This window comes from Sus scrofa, chromosome 9 (assembly GCF_054392235.1).
Source record: "Sus scrofa isolate SSC_HxYL_T2T_F1_AM1 chromosome 9, Sscrofa_HxYL_maternal_Yorkshire_Landrace_v2.0, whole genome shotgun sequence".
Taxonomy (NCBI): domain Eukaryota; kingdom Metazoa; phylum Chordata; class Mammalia; order Artiodactyla; family Suidae; genus Sus; species Sus scrofa.
This window is the reverse complement of record NC_139391.1, coordinates 136,815,210-136,835,811: the sequence shown is the minus strand read 5'-3', so window position 1 is coordinate 136,835,811 and position 20,602 is coordinate 136,815,210. Positions and strand designations below refer to the sequence as shown.

The 20,602-nt window shown below is 43.1% G+C and overlaps 1 protein-coding gene across 2 annotated transcripts in view; it reads right to left on the bottom strand.

Annotated features, from left to right (window-relative positions):
- The window catches only part of KCNH1 (potassium voltage-gated channel subfamily H member 1), a 380,749-nt gene that overhangs the window by 281,281 nt on the left and 78,866 nt on the right, over nucleotides 1–20,602 (bottom strand). The window contains exon 6 of one of the 2 annotated variants that reach the window (XM_084978106.1): nucleotides 8,530–9,003. In XM_084978106.1, coding sequence (XP_084834232.1) covers nucleotides 8,530–9,003 — 474 coding nt within the window. The remainder of the gene's footprint in view (nucleotides 1–8,529; nucleotides 9,004–20,602) is intronic. The other variant, XM_021063876.2, reaches the window with a different exon arrangement.

Here is a 20,602-nt window from a genome sequence, read left to right as displayed (position 1 = left end):
CACTTGAGTTAAGGGATTTACTAACAAGTGGTCAGTCCAGCCAATTTTTCACATGTGTCTTAGTTCAAAAATAAAGACCAAACCAAAGAAAAAAAAAAAAGCCACTCTTTCCCTCAGCCTCACATATGATGTCCTGTGCCTCGTTTTTCCCACTCTCTTGGGGTCTTTCTCCTCCACCCCCATCAGACTCCCACCCCTCTCCAGTCTCTTGCTAAATACTCCCACCCCAAGACACCCTGTACAATCCGCCCAACACAAATCTGCTCGGACCTTGTCTCAGCAGCTCATTCCTCCCTCGTTACAACTTCATCTCCCAGCGGCTTCTGTAAGGGGCAGTATTCGTATTTCCTACCTGTCTGAATACTTCCCTCTGTCTGTATTTAGCGGTATGAGGAAGAAGAAAAACTAGTAAAGAGAATCTGCTTTTTATAAAAGGAATCAAATTTGCCCTCACACCCTTTAGGGTGTCCATTCGCATCTGCTGGGATGGCGACACAGGGAAAAGAACAAGTGTTGGTGAGGACGTGAGGAAACTGGAAACTGCGTATGGAGGGTGGGAAGAAAAAATGGTGCAGCCACTGTGGAAAAGCACAGGCAAAAATTAAAGGAGAAGTACCCTATGAGTCGCAATTCCAGTTCTGGATATAAAGCAAAAGAACGGAAAGCAGGCAACAGAGTAGATATGCGTACACTCATGTTCACAGCAGCAGTATCTACAACAGCCAAAAAATGAAAGCAACGCAAGCCCCTGACAAGGACACCGCAAGAAAAAAAAGAAAAACGAAAGGCTGATATTTCTCATGAACATAGATGCAAAATTCCTAAATGATAGAAAAGTATATACAGTTACATTAACAAGGCCAATGTATCATGACAAAGTAGGACGAAGCTGAATTCAAAGCTGAACTCAACATTCAAAAGGTGACCAATATAATTCACCACAAGAAGAAAGTGAGGAGAAAAAAAAAACATATTATTGTCATAAATGCATAAAAAATATTTGGTAAAATTTAAAACCAAATTTAATGATTGAAATTCTCAGAAAACTAGGAATATAAGAGACCTCTCTTAACCTAATGAGAACTACTTGCAAAGGTAAAATAATTAAAGTCAGAAAAACCCTTAATGGTGAAATACTGGACGTGAGTAATAAGACAAGCGTGTCTACCACGGCTGCTTCCACTTAACATAATACCGGATCCCAGTCAGCATCAATCCAAGAAGAAGGAAAGAGGGGAGAGACAACAATACTGCCAGTGTGGGGACAGCAGCGACATTGACAACACCCCTGAAATCAGTCCTCAGCCCCCGGCCACTGCTAACAAGTCCCGATTATCCAAAGAGAAACAAACCCATCTATCTACAGTACTTCCTGCCGCTAACAAGACACTTCAATGAAACCTACAAGGTGTCTGGATCTGTCTTTTTTGCCAGAGTAACTGGATGGTAGAAATACTCAGCACAAACATAAAGATATACATGCCAAGGAAAAGAACATGAAATCTGAGCATCCTAGAACACAATTTCATCTTCCTGCCCATCGTGTTGTTATAGACATAATAACTTGAACGAAACATTTTCGGGTTTTATCCAGGAGACACCACAGGCTGCTCAATGGGCTGGTCTGCATGCCAGGGTGCCCGCTCCTCCCCACTCTCCACGTCCATGGGACCCACCGGAGGAGGAAACCCAAGACAAGGCCTGTGCTGATCAGCTTAAAGAACTAATGCTGTCAGTAATGGGATTTTTTTAATTGCTATTACAAGATAGATAAATGATGGTACATTCATACAGGAGAAAGTTATTCAGAAACAAAAAGAAATTAGCTCTCAGAGAGCCCCCAAATACATGGAAGAACCATGAATGCTTATTTCGAAGTCAGAGAAGCCCACCTGAAAAGGCTCCATACTCTGATTCCAGCTAAAGGACATTCTAGAAAAGGCAAAGTGGTGGAGACAGTAAAAAGATCAGTAGTTGCCAAGAATTAGAGGGGAGGGGGGGTGGAGCAGGCAAAGCACAGAGGATGCTCAGGGCAGTGACACTGCTCTGGATGGTACCCAGTGTCGGGATCCCTGTATCCAAACCCACAGGATGCATACTGCCGAGAGTGGGCACAATGGAACCTATGAACTTCAGCCAGTGACAGTGCATCCTTATTGCCCAAAACAAGTGTACCGCCCTCATGCAAGACGTTAATTAAAGGGATCCTGGGGGGGGGTGGTAAAGGTGGTCTCAGTACTTTCTGTTCTATTACTCTACAAACCTAAAACTGTTCTGAAAAATAATCTCAATAAAAATTAATTGCTTCTACAAGCCATGGAGACTGCCTGTATTGCTGGACGTCCAGGGTAGGAAAACCCTGGGACCCTCCTGACGTCCAGCTTCCTACCAGCTTTGAGTTGGACAGCAGAGGGGTCGCCTGTGTGAAAACGGACGTGGTGTCCACCCACCTATACAGAAAGCACAGGTGAGGTCTGAAAACCGCCAAGCAGCAGGACGGCGACGCACGTCAGTCCAGTTTGCCTTCGGCATCGGTGATGAAGAAATCATGGAAGAGCTGAGAATAGTGATCCTAGAAGAACTAGAAGAGCGTCCAGCGTCATGGAGAGATAAACGGGTGGGCAACCCGCAGCTGGGGTCACTTCTGACCCAATGCTCGCCATCTGGCCCTCCACATACGCACCAGTGACCCCGGCTTAGGTCACCCAGGCTCAACACCCAAACCTCTCACCCCTCTACTGCAAGAATGGGGGTGGAAGGGGACAGGCCGGGGACTGATTCAGAGAGGGGGACCCAAGCAGTGAATTGCTTGGCTTGGCTCACTCTGTCTCCAGATCCCTGAGGAGGCAGCAGGACCTGCAGGGAAAAGCACAGACTCAGGAGTCAGGAGACAGAGTCCAGGCTCGCTCCCCGGACAATCTGGCCCTTTCCCATCACTGGCAAAGCAGGGCAGTGAGCCGTGGAAGCTGGGAGCCAGGATGGACCCATCTGGCAGGTGAGGTAAGCAAAGTCCAGGGAGATGAAACAACTTCCATACGTTCGCACAGTCGGATGGCGGAGCCACACCTAGAGCCTCCCCCCAGTTCAGTGCAGTTTCTTTCTTGCGGATCTAAAATAAAGACAACCTGCGCAGCAAAGCATACAGTCAATAATATTATAATAACTGTATGGGGACAGGTAAACGTTTCATAACATATGCAAATGTCCAATCACTCTGGAATACAACTCTAACATAATACTGTACATCAGCTACGTTTCAATAATAAAAAAGACAATCTGGGAGTTCCCTCGTAGCTCAGTGGGTTAAGGATCTGTGTTGTCACTGCTGTGGCTCTGGTTACAGCTGTAGTGCACGTTTGATCCCCAACCTGGGACCTTCTGTATGTTGCAGGCATGGCCAAAAAAAAAAAAATCTGTGCATAAGTATTTTGGAAAGTTAGACACATCACATAAAGGGAAGCTGCCGTCAGTGCCATTATCTTTCCATCAGCACTTCTCAGTCTTGCTCCGCTCGGGGCAAACAACTCCCGTGCACACTTGGCAAGTGTCAGCAGTGACTGGCACTAGCCGGTCAGGCTGCTGTCTGAGGTTACAGAGCCAGAGACAGAAGGAAGCGCTTGGCCTCAGGCCCCAGGGCACCAGAATTGGGAGCCAGGAGGTGGCAGGATCGGCTCCATCCTCCCCTCTGGGCTTCCACATTCCATGAGCCGTAAGCAGTAAGGTTTCCTTAGGAGGGAATTTCTGTTTTGTGAATAGCAATATACCACCTTTAATCCATGAAGCACACGAGGCCAATAAGCCGCTGAGCGCCTAAAAGAGACCCATTTGGCTGTGGCTTTGGCACAAGCCATTCCCAGCTTTTGTTCACTCCGTTTCCAGACCTGTGTCCTCTCACCAGCTTAACTAACGAGCAAACATACTCCCAAATAGCCTCCCCCAGAAAGATGATCACCCACAGACTGGAGAGTGACGCACATGCAGGCCATCTACATAAGTGAACCAAGCGAGGTCCAAAGGGATCAGGACGCACGGCTTAAATCCTGGGGACACGCTGCATCCACTGGGCTGAGTTCACGGTGACTGGCTTCCACAATTTAACCTCGTTCTCTCTTGACTGAGGCCTTGGGATGGTCCAATCCTTTCCCTTTAAGAGCCCCCACCCCAGCACCCACGCCCACAGCTCAACTCCACACACAGATGGCAAAGCCACCACCGCCCATTGCCCTCTTCCTTGGTGGTCTCCGCTGGGACACAGTTCCATTGGCATAATTACAAGGACACCAGAGAAAGGTCAGCACTTAGTATTTTTTAATAAGAAATGAGTCAGTGATTTCCTCTGTCTCCCCACCCTCTCCTAGAGAAAAAGGGCCTGGAGCAGAGGGAGCTGCGATCTGAGATGAACAACCCACGGCAGAGCCTGGGTGAGAAGACAGCATTCGGCGCAGGTGAAGCGGCTGAGCCATTCATCAGAATCCTCCTACCAAGAGAACTTCCCCAGCCTGATCCAGGCTCAACACGTGGGATACCTCTCACGGCCTCCTCAACCTCCTCTAAGCCCCTCCAGCCCATCATGCCCACGGGTGTAACGGTGCCTTTTAACAAAGACTATACCTGGAAAACTGTGCTGGGTCTGTCCCCTGGTGAGCATCTTAAACTGCCCACCTCATCACCAACCCAGGTGCCTTGGGGAAAATGCAGCTGCCCCCCTCCCCGTACCCAGGGCCCAACCTCCCCACCACAACAATGAAGCCAAAGGGTGAGCCGTACACATCAGAAGCCTCTTGATAAGTTTGGACTCACCTGTATCGTTCAGTATTTTGCCTCTTTTTTAAAATCAAATCTGTCTCTATTAATGCCAACTATTACAGTTAAAATGGATAAGCAATGATGTCCTACTGTACACAGCAGGGAACCATGTCTCTTGGGCCAGAACATGATGGGAGATAATATGAGAGAAAGAATGTATATATATATATGTATGACTGGGTCACTTTGCTGTATAGCAGGAATTGGTACAATATTGTAAATCGAATATACTTTAATTTTTTTAATGGTTAAAAAAAAAAAACAGTAGGGGCCTCATTATTTCTGCGACCATATGATTTGCTGGGCCATCAGAAGTGGGTCACAGTCCCCGGGTCTGTTTCCCTCTTTGTGAGTTAAGAGGATTGAATTAGTTCATGGTTCTACGGGGCTCTGACCTCCGACAGGTGTCCTTATCCTAACCTGCTAAATGCCGCCCTTCCCACTCCACCTTCCTCCCACTCCCCCCAAAGATAGGACGTCAGGGTGCTGGGCCTCTCATTTTTATGGTCCGTCTGGAGGTGGGACTAACACAAAAGAGATTTTAGACTTCACCAGATTTTACATCTGGTAGGGAACTCAAAATCCACGGCCCAAACGCCAGGCCTTCAGGCAGGTAATACAGTATCAGCCCCAAGGTGGAGACAGGAGAACTGCCATCCGCAAAGGCTAAGTGACATGCACAGCTTCCAAGCTGCCCAAACAGGTGCGACAAGAGGCCCAGCAGCGGAATCTTCAGTTTCCGAGTGTGGACTTCCACAATTGTTATGGAAAGGCACTATTTCAGGAGTGAGCCAAAGCTTTAAAAGGAGTTACTAAATGTAAAAATCAAGCCTTGGAGTTCCCGTCGTGGTGCAATGGTTAACGAATCGGACTCGGAACCATGAGGTTGCGGGTTCGATCCCTGCCCTTGCTCAGTGGGTTAATGATCCGGCGTTGCCGTGAGCTGTGGTGTAGGTTGCAGACGCGGCTCGGATCCTGCGTTGCTGTGGCTCTGGTGTAGGCCGGTGGCTACAGCTCCGATTCAACCCCTAGCCTGAGAACCTCCATATGCCGCGGGAGCGTCCCAAGAAATAGCAAAAAGACAAAAAAAAAAAAAAAAAAAAAAAAAAAATCAAGCCTTTACAGAGGCAAATCACTGCCCCTGAATATTCATATTATCATTGATGATCAAGAAATAGTAGTAAGAGCTTTGATGCTAAAACCCGGCAGGGCCCTATGGGGCTCCTGGGCACAAGCCTTTCTGTGTCCCCCATTTCTTGTCTTTAGGGAATAAGCTTCAGGCTCCAGGACCTTCCCTGAGTTCCAAAGTTGCTAACAGTTCAAACAGTTGCCAATCAGGGAGGGGAGGGGACGCAGAGACCCGGGAGGAGCCTTCTAGAAACAAGAGTGCAGCCTTGGGGCGGGGTCCTGGTTCCTCCTCAAGGGATATCCGTGACAATATCTTTGAGTCTGCAGAACTGAAACCCCTAAGAAATGACAACCAGAGAGGAGGACCCCCAGAACCTGTCCTGGGGCCACTCCACACCAGCTCTGAAGAATGAAAATTTGTCTCTACCCTGATCCTTATCTGTGGCCCTATTTTCTCCTCCCAAACTATAAAACCCCTCCCTAATCTCTCCCGAAGGAGGGCACAGCCTTTGGGGCATGAGCCTGCCATGATTTCCTTTACCTGGCAAAGCAATAAAGCTATTTTTTTCCTCCTTCACCCAAAGCTCTGTCTCCACATTTCTGTCCGGCACCAGTGGTCAGAGGCCAAGTTTTGGGCAACAATGCCATGCCCTTTGCCAACTGAAACGCTATAGAGAAATTATGATTTTCCTATCTACAATCTATTTCAAGAATCTGGAATTCAGAAACCTCGCAGTTAATGGCAAAGGAGTTCCAGCCCAACAGGGCCTGGGGAGAAGCTCTCCGCTCACCTACCAAGCAATCTTGACACATTTACGTGTGTGTGCACAGCTCTGCCAATGTTTAATAAGAAATTATGGAAGCTGAAGAACTGTTCCATTTATCTGCAAAATTTCAATGCCATTGCTAGAAATAGCAGATGGTTTATTTTTAAAACTCAACCAGTTTTTTTTTTTAAGTTAAATTTCATTTCCCATATGTGTATAAGAAGCTCTTTTGGGCTGAAATAATCGGTTGAATTATCTAAGCCAAAACGATCACATTTCTCTCACCAACATAAAATGTTCTAGAAATGTACTCGCAGAAAAAAATATCATGGCCAACATGTACTAAAATTCACATTTAAGAATCCCAACACTCACTTTAGGGATGATTTTGTTCTGCTAAATGATCAGTCTTGACTCATTTAATCCCCCTACAAAAATCCACACAAGTCACGCCGAGAATTATTCTGGGATTTTAAAGTCTATTAAAACACACCACACAGATAAAAGCAGGGGTTGTTCTAGTCTGGAGCATCTGAACATCAGCTCCTCTTCAGTGGAGAGAGAAGCAGTAGGTAGCTGGGTTCTCACACAGAAAGGGGCTGGAGTCCTCACCTACTGCTGGTAGTGAGTGATCTGAAGGCAGAGAGGCATCATTAGGCCACCGGCAAAATGAGTCACTGGTAGGTCTTGTTATCCTGGCAGGGAGCTGGCTGTTCCTTCCAACTACTGCAAGGCTGAGTCCCAACAGACCTTTAGCCCTGAAATGTGTCTGCCCTCAACTCAGCCTCCTCCTGGCTTCCTGGATGGTCCACCCAGTTAGGAGCCCAGCCAGGCTGAGTCCTCGGGGACCCTCTGTAATCCAAGGCTGTCTGCTATCTCAGGCTGAAGATATACCAATGAACAGTCTTATTATCATCCATTGAAAGTGTCCACTGAGGAGTAGGAAGAAGGAAGAGCAATTCTCATAGGACACTTGAACTAGATAAGAACCTGACACTTTCCTTGGCCATGAGGTGACAACCTTGCTTTTCCAAAGGAGAAAATCACTTCAACCAGCCTAGCGGCCCCTTCCTGCTGCAACGTGTCCCAGGCACCCATTCACTGACTGTTTAAGCCTGTCCTGATTCCGGCACATTTACAGAGCATTTATCTCCTTCTAAGTCCTTCCTTGGCCCATAGGACTAACAATCCAAAGCAGTGCAACCCAGTAACAACACTATTCCTCTTAACCACAAGAGCCAGACTTAACCACAGCCTGACTGCCTCAGCAAATTTAGGCAAGAGGAGAGCATGGACAACTAAATGCCACTGGTTAGCAAAGAAACAACTCATTCTTGCCCAACATTTACCACCACCCCCCCAAAAAAAGGGAAAAAAAGGCAAGCAAACTTGGGGGAAAACAGCATCCCTGTTGCTAAGAGTTAGTTAGCTTGAAACAGCCAAAGGTTAGCAGCAGATAATAGAAAACTCTCCATAATTAGACTAATCAATAGGTAGGCATTCTGCAGGTGCATACCAAGTGAAAGCTTTACCAAGGCGGTGGCAATGCATGCCTTCTTCTGCAGCCCACCACCCCACTCGAGCCAGCGGCTTGCCCTCCACGTGGAATAAGAGGGAAGCCTCTGGTCTCCTGCATTACCATCCACTGACATGCAGGGCCTCCAAACCTCCCAAGGACAACAAGAACAGCAGGCGAGGATACGGATCAAGCATCATGCTCCCTCTGTTCCGGACACGGGTCATGCTAGTTCCCACCCGCTTCATTCCTCTTCTGTTGACCACCCACAATTAAAGACATGACAACAGGTCTGAGATTTGAGGGATGTACCTGACTCTCTCGCCCCTCCAGGGGCGGTGGAATCTGATCAGCAAAACCAATCTTCCCTGGATCACCCATAAAGGCACTAACCTCATCCACGTTCTCAAAAGCGTTGATGACATCATATGGCAAACAGGACAGAAGGTCAATCACAAACCACGTCTTCAGGTAGTTCATGCGGATGAGTTTGGGGTCGGAAATCACCTCCCCAGCTGGTCCAACAAAGGTGGTATGAAAATTCAGCACAATGTCCACCAAAAAGATGACGTCCACGATGCTATCCACAACCAGCCAGGCCACGTTGTTCTGCCTGGTTTTAAAGGAGACGTTGTAAGGGACCAAGATGGCGGTGTAGAAGGTTAAGATCAAGATGATCCAATCCCACGTGGTCTTAAAGACACAGTAGTGTAAGATGATGTGAGGGGGAGTCTTGGGTGCCTCTTGCTTGTATTGGGGAAGAATGTCCGAGCCCAGCTGCAGAACCTGGAGAGGAAAACATGGCCAAGAGAAAACTGAGTTAGGACCTCATTGTAAGTCTCTAACCAGTCAGCCTCTGTCACTGACAGATGCTCATGACAGATCAGACAGATCATTAGGGGCCAGATCAGGTACCAGAGGAGCACAGAATGGAAGTGAATACTGTAAAACAAACAATCATAATAAAACAATAACAAACTATTATTTGGCCTACTGAGAGCCAATCATTGTACAAAGTACTTCATGGACACGAATTATCTCCCTTAATTCTAAATAGAGCCTTGTCTAATTAGCCAACTATTATTCTATGCGGCAAGGGAGACACTGAGGCACTAGAGAATAAGCATCTTTACTCAACAAATATGGATTGCTCTGGGCCAGGAATTGTTCTAGACCCTGGGCATATAGTGATAAAGGCCAGAGTGTGATTCCTGCTCTCAGGCAGCTCAGTTGAGTCGACAACTTTACATATACAGTTGAGTCGACAACTTTGACTACTTAGATGAAACGGTCCTAGAAAATACAAACCACCACAGTTCACAGCCCTGTAAATTATAAGAAAATTGAGTTCATAATTTTAAAACTCCCCAAAGAAATCTCCAGGCCTAGATAGTTTTAAGGGATAACAGTACAAAAATTTAACAAAGAATTAACAGCAATGCTGCAAACCTCTTCCAGCAAATAAACATAGAGGGAATACTTCTCAGTTCATTTCGTGAAGCTAGTATTACCCTGATTCCAAAACCAGACAGACAGTATAAAAAAGACAACTATCTTTTGAGACCAATATCTCTCATAAGTACAGGTGCAAAAATCCTTAACAAATCGTAGCCAATAGAATTCAGCACACATAAGAAGAATGATTAAGTGGGCTATATCCCAAAGGTAGAAAGCTAATTCAATATTTGAAAATGAATCAATGTAATTCATCATCCTAACAGGCTAATGAAGAAAAACCACACAATCATATCAACTGATCAGAAAAAGCATTTGACAAAATTCAGCATCTCTTCATGACAAAAACTCATAAAAAATCAGGATAGAAAGGAACATCTTCAACTTGACAAAGAGCATCTACTAAAAAAAAAGCCTACAGCTAATAACACATTTAATGGTGAAAGACTGAAAGCTTTCCTGCCATGATCAAGTACAAGGCAAGACATCAGCTTTCACTACTCTTATTCAATACAGCACTGCCACACCAATGAGACAGAAAAGAAAAGAAATAAAAGGCATCCAGATCAGAAAGAAAGAAATAAAAATATCCCTATTTGCAAATGATATAATGGTGTCCATAAAACATTCCAAGGAATCTATACACAAACTCCTGGAACAGATAAGTGAGTTCAACAGGGTCACACAAGATAAATATATTAAAAATCACTGTGTTCTAGAAATGAACCAAAATTATACAAATACCATTTATAGGCACTCAAAAAAAACTGCTTAAGTATAGGTACAATAAAATATGCACAGACCTTATATGTCAAAACCAAAAAAAAAAAAATGCTGATAAAAGAGATCAGATATAACAGATGGCCAGCAAACACATGAAAAAATGCTCAACATCGCTGATTATAAGAGAAATGCAAATCAAAACTACCGTGAGATACCACCTCACACCAGTCAGAATGGCCATCATTAATAAATCCACAAATAACGAGTGCTGGAGGGGCTGTGGAGAAAAGGGAACCCTCCTGCACTGTTGGTGGGAATGTAAACTGGTACAGCCATTATGGAGAACAGTTTGGAGATATCTTAGAAATCTATACATAGAACTTCCATACGACCCTGCAATCCCACTCTTGGGCATATATCCAGACAAAACTCTACTTAAAAGAGACACATGCACCCGCATGTTCATTGCAGCCCTATTCACCATAGCCAGGACATGGAAACAACCCAAATGTCCATCAACAGATGATTGGATTCGGAAGAGGTGGTATATATACACAATGGAATACTACTCAGCCATCAAAAAGGATGACATCATGCCATTTGCAGCAACATGGATGGAACTAGAGAATCTCATCCTGAGTGAAATGAGCCAGAAAGACAAAGACAAATACCATATGATATCACTTATAACTGGAATCTAATATCCAGCACAAATGAACCTTTCCACAGAAAAGAAAATCATAGACTTGGAGAAAAGACTTGTGGCTGCCTGATGGGAGGGGGAGGGAGTGGGAGGGATCGGGAGCTTGGAGTTATCAGATACAACTTAGAATAGATTTACAAGGATATCCTGCTGAGTAGCATTGAGAACTATGTCTAGATACTCATACTGCAACAGAACAAAGGGTGGGGGAAAAATGTATACGTGTAAGAATAACTTGATCCCCATGCTGTACAGTGGGGGAGGGGGATAAATAAATAAATAAATAAATACAAATAAATAAATATTCATTGAATGAACAAAAAGAGATCAGATATAAATAAATGAAGACACACACTGTGTTGGTAAATTACAAGACTCAATATGCTAAAGATTTCCATTCTCTCCAAACTGATAACAGGTTTAGCATAATTCCTATCAAAATGCCAGCAAGAGGCCATATAGATGAATACAAGATTATGCTAAAATGTATATGGAAAGGCAGAGGAGAAGGAATAGCTCAAACAATTTTGAATAAGAAGAATCAAGTGGGAAGAATCAGTCTAGCCAATTTCAAGACTTGGCATGTAGCACAGTAATTAAGACAGTGTGATATTGCAGTTCCCATCTTGGTGCAGTGGAAATGGATCTGACTAGGAACCATGAGGTTGCAGGTTCTACCCTGGCCTTGCTCAGTGGGTTAAGGATCCAGCATTGCTGTGAGCTGTGGTGTAGGTTGCAGACACGGCTCAGGTCTGGCGTTGCTGTGGCTCTGGCATAGGCCAGCAGCAACAGCTCCCATTAGACCCCTACCCTGGGAAACTCCATATGCTGTGGGTACGGCCCTAAAAAGACAAAAGACAAAAAAAAAAAAAAAAAAAAAAAGAAGAAGAAGAAGAAGAAAATCTAGGACTAGGCAAAGTGTTCTTAGACTTGCATCCAAAGCACAATCCACAAAAGAAAGAAATGATAAATTGGATACTACAAAAATTTAAAACTTTTGCTCTGAAAAAGACTCTACTAGGAGGATGGAAAGATAAGCTATGACTTGGAGAAAATATTGCAAACCACATTTCCAAAAAATAAATAGGATCTAGAATATATAACTTACAACATATAATCTCAAAACTCAACAATACAAAACCAAACAATCCAATCAGAAAAAAAGAAAAGATATAAATGGACATTCTACCCAAGAGGATATACGAATGGCCAATAAGTACATGAAAATACGTTTCACATCATTAGCCATCAGGGAAATGCAATGAGATATCAATATACACCTATGAAAATAGCTAAAATAAAAAATTGTGACAATATCAAATGCCGGTGAGACTGCAGATTAACCAGATTTCTCAAATTGCTAATGGAAATTTAAAATGACACACTCGGAGTTCCCAACATGGCTCAGCAGAAACGAATCTGACTAGCAACCATGAGGACGAAGGTTCGATCCCTGGCCTTGCTCAGTGGGTTAAGTATCTGGTGTTGCCATGAGCTGTGGTGTAGGTCACAGACGAAGCTCTGATCTGGTGCTGCTGTGGCTGTGGTGTAGGCCAGCGGCTATAGCTCCAATTTGACCCCTAGCTTGGGAACTCCCATATGCCGTGAGTGTGGCCCTAAAAAGATAAATAAATAAATAAATAAATAAATAAAATGACACACTCGCTTCAGAAAAGAATTTGGCAGTTTATTAAATAACTAGATATGTAACAGCAGTTATACTCCTGGGCATTTTTCCATATCCAGGGAAAACTCTGTACATGAGTACTCATAGCAAGTTTATTTGCAATACAAAAATCAGAATTGGCCTGGATATCCTTCAACATATGAACGATTAAACAAACTGCGGTACATCCATACACTGACTACTGCTCAGAAATAAAAAGGTGCAAACTACTAACAGATATAATGGCCTGAATGAATCTCCACAGATTTATAAAACCAATCCCCAAAGACAAAACACTACCTGATTTCATTTATATAACATCCTTAAAATGACAAAATTATAGAAATAAGAGAACAAATCAGTGGTTGCCAAGGGTTTAAGGAGGGGGTGAGGGAAAGAAGGGTGTCGTCATAAAAAGGCAACATGAGGTATTCTCGGGACCCGGAAGTGTTCTGTATCTTGACTGCACTCATTCACTCAGTCTCCCAGTTGTGATATTATACTACCATTTTGCAAAAAGTTAGCATCAGGGGAAACTGAGTAAAGACACATGGGACCTCTTTGTATTATTTCTTAAAATAGCACATGACTCTACAGTGATCGCAAAATAAGAAGTCTTTTATTTTATTTTGTTTTGTTTTGTTTTTATTTTTAGGGTTGCACTTGCAGCATAAGGAAGTTCCCAGGCTAGGAGTCCAATTGGAGCTGCAGCTGGGGCCTACGCCACAGCCACAGCAATGCCAAATCCAAGCCATGTCTGCCATCTACACCACAGCTCAAGGTCATGACAGATCCTTAATCCGCTGAGCAAGGACAGAGATCAAATATACATCCTCATGGATGCTAGTCAGGTTCTTAACCCGCTGAGCCAAAATGGGAACGCTAAGAAGTTTAATTTTTAAAAATCAACTGACTACAGATTAATTATAAACATTGTAAGGAAAGAGTCCCTGGCATTCATCTAAGGGAAAGGCAGGAGAAAGGGAGATGAGTTATTTAGGGAGTTACTGTATGTTTGCAAAATACAACGTGGGTGATAAGACTACTCAGCAAGAACACAAAAGAATCCACAGGTAAGCAGCTGCCTGCTGACTGCACAGCAAAGTCACCTGGAGCTCCATGAAGGAAATGCCCTTTCGGAGAAAAATGGTTGTTCCTATGACAGTTGGGTAAAATCCATCATTTCCAAGAGGATTTCCCATTCTGATGCTTCCAGGACATTCATTATAAGGCTCTGCATGAGTGAGGCTTGAGTTAAGTGTCTTCATACCTCCCGACAATGCCAGGTTGACCGCAGACTCCCCCTCTGCTGCTATCCCAACAACATGTGTTCAGAGAGTATAGACAGAGGCACTAGACCAGACTGGGAGGGATGCTAGGACCTGTATTCAGTTTCCTCTTCCCATCTTTGGCATGCAGTTTTTCACACTGAAATCACAGGACACATGAATTCTGCAAGTGGACTTAGAGGCTAGGACATTTGATCAGGAGAAATGTGGCAAATTTTCTTTCCAAATCTTTATGTTCAAAAGACTATGACCTAGTCCCCTCAGGCCAAGATCTTCTAGCCAGACTTGAGATCCTATGTTCTTCACTCTGATGTGAACTTTTTAACAATTATACAGACATAAGATGGAAATTCCAAAGAGATCCTCATGAGAAAAAAATCAAGACTCTTAAGAAAACTTCTCAGACCAAAAGAGTACTTTGCATCTGGTGAGCTATCTGACACCAATTGTATTCTCAGAGTGCAATGACAAAGGACTAGTTGTTCATGTTTAACTGAAAGATTCCAATGAGACGAACCCACCTTCCTCTTCAGGAGTGTATGTGGGAATGGATTCAGGTCAAGACAACAGGTAACAGCATAGTTCTGATGAGCTCCACAGCCGCCACCCTCTGGAGAAAGAGCATCTCAGGATCATTCAGAATATTCTCATCTGGAAGGGGGTTCATGTCCTCCAAAGGGAGATTCTCTGTGTGCAGAGTCAAAAGTGATGGGGTGCATGTATCTTTTTCAATGAAATTTTTGTCCAGATATATGCCCAGGAGTGGGATTGCTGGATCATATGGTAGTTTTATATTTAGTTTCCTTAGGTACTTCCATACTGTTTTCCACAGTGGTTGTACCAATTTAAATTCCCACCAACAGTGAAGGCGGGTACCCTTTTCTGCACACCCTCTCCAGCATTATTTGCTGACTTGTTAATGATATCCATTCTGACCAGTGTGAGGAGGTAACTCATTGCAGTTTTGATTTGCATTTCTCTAATAATTAGTGACGTTGAGCATTTTTTCATGTGCCTATTGGCCATCGGTATATCTTCTTTGGAGAAATGTCTATTTAGGTCTTCTGCCCATTTTTCATTTGGGTTGTTGGGTTTTTTGCTGTTGAGTTATGTAAGTTGTTCGTATATTTTAGAGATTAAGCTCTTGTCAGTTGCATCATTTGAAACTATTTTCTCCCATTTCATAGGTTGTCTTTTTGTTTTTTTATTATGGTTTCTTCTGTTGTGCAAAAGCTTATAAGTTTGATTAGGTCCCATAGGTTTATTTTTGTTTTTATTTCTATTGCCTTGGGAACTGACCTGAGAAAAATTTCTACATTTGATGTCAGAGAATGTTTTGCCTATGATCTCTTCTAGGAGTTTGTTGGTGCCTTGTCTTACATTTAGGTCTTTAAGCCATTTTAAGTTTCTTTTTGTGCATGGTGTGAGAGTGTGTTCTAGTTTCATTGATTTACATGCAGCTGTCCAGTTTTCCCAGCACCACTTGCTGAAGAGACAATCTATTTCCCATTTTATATTCTTGCCTGCTTTGTCAAAGATTAATTGACTATAGATGTCTGGATTTATTTCTGGGTTCTCTATTCTGTTCCACTGGTCCATATGTCTGTTTTGGTATCAGTACCATACTGTCTTGATTACTGTAGCTTTGTAATATTGTCTGAAATCTGTAAGAATTATGCCTCCTGCTTAAAAAAAAAAAAAAAAAAAAAAAAAAAAAAAAAAACCTGCTTGTTTTTTGTTCCTCTGGATTGCTTTGGTAATTCTAAGTCTTTTATGGTTCCATATAAATTTTTGGATAGGAGTTCCCGTCGTGGCGCAGTGATTAACGAATCCAACTAGGAACCATGAGGTTGCAGGTTCAGTCCCTGCCCTTGCTCAGTGGGTTAACGATCCAGCGTTGCCGTGAGCTGTGGTGTAGGTTACAGACGCGGCTCGGATCCCGCATTGCTGTGGCTCTGGCGTAGGCCAGTGGCTACAGCTCCGATTCAACCCCTAGCCTGGGAACCTCCATATGCCGTGGGAGCAGCCCCAAAGAAAGAGCAAAAAGACAAAAATAAATAAATAAATAAATTTTTGGATGGTTTGTTCTAGTTCTGTGAAAAATATCAAGGATAATTTGATAGGAATTACATTGAATTTATAGATTGCTTTGGGTAGTATGGCCATTTGAACAATATTAATTCTTCCAACCCAGAAGCATGGCATATCTCTCCATTTCTTTGAATCCTCTTTAATTTCCTTGATTAATGTTTTATAGTTCTCAGCATATAAGTCTTTCACCTCCTTAGTCAGGTTTATTCCTAGGTATTTAATTTCTTGGGTGCAATTTTAAAAGAAATTGTATTTTATATTGCTTTTCTAATATTTCATTGTTAGTATACAGAAAGGTAATCGATTTCTGAATGTTAATCTTGTACCCTGCTACTCTGCTGAAGTCATTGATCAGTTCGAGTAGTTTTTGTGTGGAGTCCTTTGGGTTTTCTATATATATAGTATCATATCATCTCCACAGAGAGGCAATTTTACCTCTTCTCTTCCAATCTGGATACCTTTTATTTCCTTTGTTAGTCTAATTGCTGTGGCTATAACATCCAATACCATGTTGAATAAAATTGGTGAAAGTGGGGATCTCTGTCTTATTTTAGTGGGAAGGCTTTCAGCTTCTCCCTGTTGAGAATTTTACTGTCTGTGGGTTTGTCATATATTGCTTTTATTATGTTAAGGTATGTTCCCTCTATGCCCACTTTGGTAAGAATTTTTATCATAAATGGATGTTGAATTTTGTCAAATGCTTTTTCTGCATCTCTTGAGATCATCATGTGGTTTTTGACTTTTCTTTTGTTAATGTGATATATGAACTTGATTGATTTTTGTATGTTGAATCATCCTTGTGAACTTGAGATGAATCCCACTTGGTCATGGTGTATGATCTTTTTGATATGTTGTTCGATTCAGTTGGCTAAAATTTTGTTGAGAATTTTTGTGTCTATATTCATCAAAGGGAGTTCCCGTCGTGGCGCAGTGGTTAACGAATCTGACTAGGAACCATGAGGTTGCGGGTTCGGTCCCTGCCCTTGCTCAGTGGGTTAACGATCCGGCGTTGCCGTGAGCTGTGGTGTAGGTTGCAGACGCAGCTCAAATCTCGCGTTGCTGTGGCTCTGGCGTAGGGCGGAGACTACAGCTCCGATTCGACCCCTAGCCTGGGAACCTCCATATGCCGCGGGAGCGGCCCAAGAAATAGCAAAAAGACAAAATAAAATAAAATAAAATAAAATAAAATAAAATAAAATAAAAAAAAATATATATTCATCAAAGATATTAGCCTATAATTTTCCTTTTTGGTAGTATCTTTGTCTGGCTTTGATATTAGGGTGATGGTGGCTTCATAGAATGTCTTTGGAAGCATTCCTTTGTTTTCAACTTTTTGAAAAAGTTTAAGAAGGATGAGTATAAGTTCTTCTTTGTATGTTTGGTAGAATTCGCCTGTGAAGCCATCTAGTCCTGGAATTTTGTTTGCAGGGAGTGTTTTTACTACATACTCATGCACCCCCATGTTCACTGCAGCACTATTTACAATAGCCAAGACATGGAAGTAACCTAAACATCCATTGGCAGATGAATGGATTAAGGAGATGTGGTATATATACACAATGGAATACTACTCAGCCATAAAAAAGAACAAAATAATGCCATTTGCAGCAACATGGATGGAACTAGAGATTCTCACACTAAGTGAAGTAAGTCAGAAAGACAAATACCACATGATATCACTTATATCTGGAATCTAATATATGGTACAAATGAACCTATCTACAGAAAAGAAACAAACTCATGGACATGGAGAACAGACTTTTGGTTGCCAAGGGGGTGGGGGAGGGAGTGGGATGGACTGGGAATCTGGGGTTAATAAATGTAAACTACTGCATTTGGAGTGGATATGCAATGAAATCCTGCTGTATAGTACAGGGAACTATATCTAGTCACTTGTGACAGAGCATGATGGAAGATAATGTGAGAAAAATATGTATACACATATGTGTGTGTGTGTGTGACTGAGTCACTTTTCCGTACAGCAGAAATTAACAGAACATGGTAAATCAACTATAATAGAAAAAATTAAAATCTTTAAAAAAAAACAAAATTAAAAAAAAAAGCAATGGGATGCCAACCTTGTGTCTAGCCATAACAATTCTGCCCAATGTTAGATGCCCTGAGTTGCTTCTAAATGTTGCAGAGAAATAACTTCAGCAGCCATGGAGCCAAGGGAGGGACCTAGTGTAGTGGTTCTGTTGACCATCAAAAGGTCAGTCCTCTCCCCAACTTCTCTTCTATGCTAATAAGCATGACCAGGAGCTTCTAGTTTCTTCCACTTGATAAGTCCTGTACAATGGAAGACTCCAAAGGCAGAGAGCTCATAGCCCTTCCAAAATGTCCTTCCTAAGAGTGGGCTTATGTCTGTCCTATATGCCCAATCAGACAGGAGTCCCCCAAACACAAATACCACTTCTCCTCGTGTAAAGTTTTTAGTTCACATGTTCCCCATCCCTCCCCCTACAACATCCAGGCTCTGCCCACAGAATAAGGTCATTACTGATGGAGTCAAAGAAAGCTCCTCCTCAAGATTAATTTGGGAAGGAAAATGGAGTTAGCGCCTTTCCCAAGATGAAGAAGAGAAAAAAATCAGACATCACATTTTTTTTCTAGCACTTTTACTTCCAAAATCCTCTACTGGACTTTCGAATCCTTACAGCCATCCTGTGAGGGAGTTCTACAGATGGGAAAATGTAGGTTCAAAGAGGCAAAGTGACTCACTCTGAGTCACACCAGGAGTGAGTAAGCAGAGAGCTGGGAGCACAAGATGGGCCTCCAGCTCCAAGCCTCCACGTCTTTTCACTAATCTACTTGTATAGCCTGAAATGCCTTTCACAGATCATTGACATATGTCATCACATCTCATGCAACCTCATGAGATGTGAAGACTGGTCTTTTACTTATTTTGCAGATTGGGAAAATAAACCCAGAAAGTAAATGATTTGCTCACAGTCACACAGCAGATGACAAAACAGGACCATAAGCTGAAGTCCAGCTTCCTAATTCAATGTTTTCCTTCTGTTGTATGCTGACTTCAAAAGTTCCTGTTTCTCCATAGGACTTCAGAAGGATGGAAACATGACATCTGTCATCAAAGGCACCATCTCCCATTGCGGACCTTCTCCAGGCATTCCCAACTGAAGTCCCAAGCCAGCCACACTGGCCAGAGCCTGTGTCCTTGAAGTTAACCCTAGTCCCCTAGCCACACCAAGCTAGATTATGAAAGAAGTAGGGACAAATAACACTTACCTTGAAACCCTTCTGTGTCAAGTGAATGTCACCCTGCAAAGTGATTTTTGCTGAAGTGGATCACAGATTATATCTCACTCAACGCTCTTAAGTACTTCTCTGCTACACCTCATTCTTAGCTCATGTTTTTACCTAATAAATCACTGAAAAACATGGAGCCAGTCTTCCCATGGTCACGTATGTATAAATCAGCCTCTACCCTCATCCACCTACCTTCTTCCTATTTCTATAGAGGAAGCGCCTTCTTGCTACCAAAGCCCAATTCCTCTCGTGTGTTCTTTTTTGTTGTTGTTCTTTTTTTTCTTTCTAGGGCCACACCTGTGGCATATGGAAGTTGCCAGGCTAGGAGGTCTAATCAGAGTTGCAGCTGCCAGCCTACACCACAGCCACAGCAAATGCGGGCTCCAAACTGCATCTGTGACCTACACCACAGTTCATGGCAATACCAGGTCCTTAACCACTGAGCAAGGCCAGGGATAGAAACTGCATCCTCAGAGATAATAGTTGGGTACATAACTTTCTGAGCCATGACAGGAACTCCCCTCCCATGTGCTCCAAATCTCATCCTGCTCTCCCTCCTCAAGTGCTTTACATACCCTCCAAGATTCCCTGTCTTTTCTTCCCAGTAAGCTCTCCTTGGACACAGGATCAGTCCATCAGCACCTTTAGACATCAGTCAACTCCTTTCTCGCTCAGCTCCTTTTGCTGTTCCTCATCATAGGCAGGCTTTTCAAAAGTAATCTAAACACAACATCCCACTTCCTCCCTTCCAATTACCTTCAATACACCCCACTCTGACGACTGCCTCCACTTTCCAAATCAAATTGCTATTGTCAAGGTCACCAAAAATCTCAGTGTTACTAAGTCCAACGGATGCTTCTATCCTCATCTAACTCATGCTCCCAAAGCTGTTTCCAGATTGTCATACTTCTTCCTTCTTGAAACACTCTCCTTGCCCTTTTTTTTTTTTTTTTTTGTCTTTTTAGGGCCACACCCATGGCATATGGAAGTTTCTAGGCTAGGGTTGAATCAGAGCTCTACCCACTGGCCTAAGCCACACCACAGCAATGCTGGATCCAGGCCACATCTGCAACCCACACTGCAGCTCACGGCAATGCCAGATCCTTAACCCACTGAGCAAGGCCAGGGATCAAACTCGTATCCTTACAGATACTAGTTGAATTCGTTACCACTGAGCCACAATGGTAA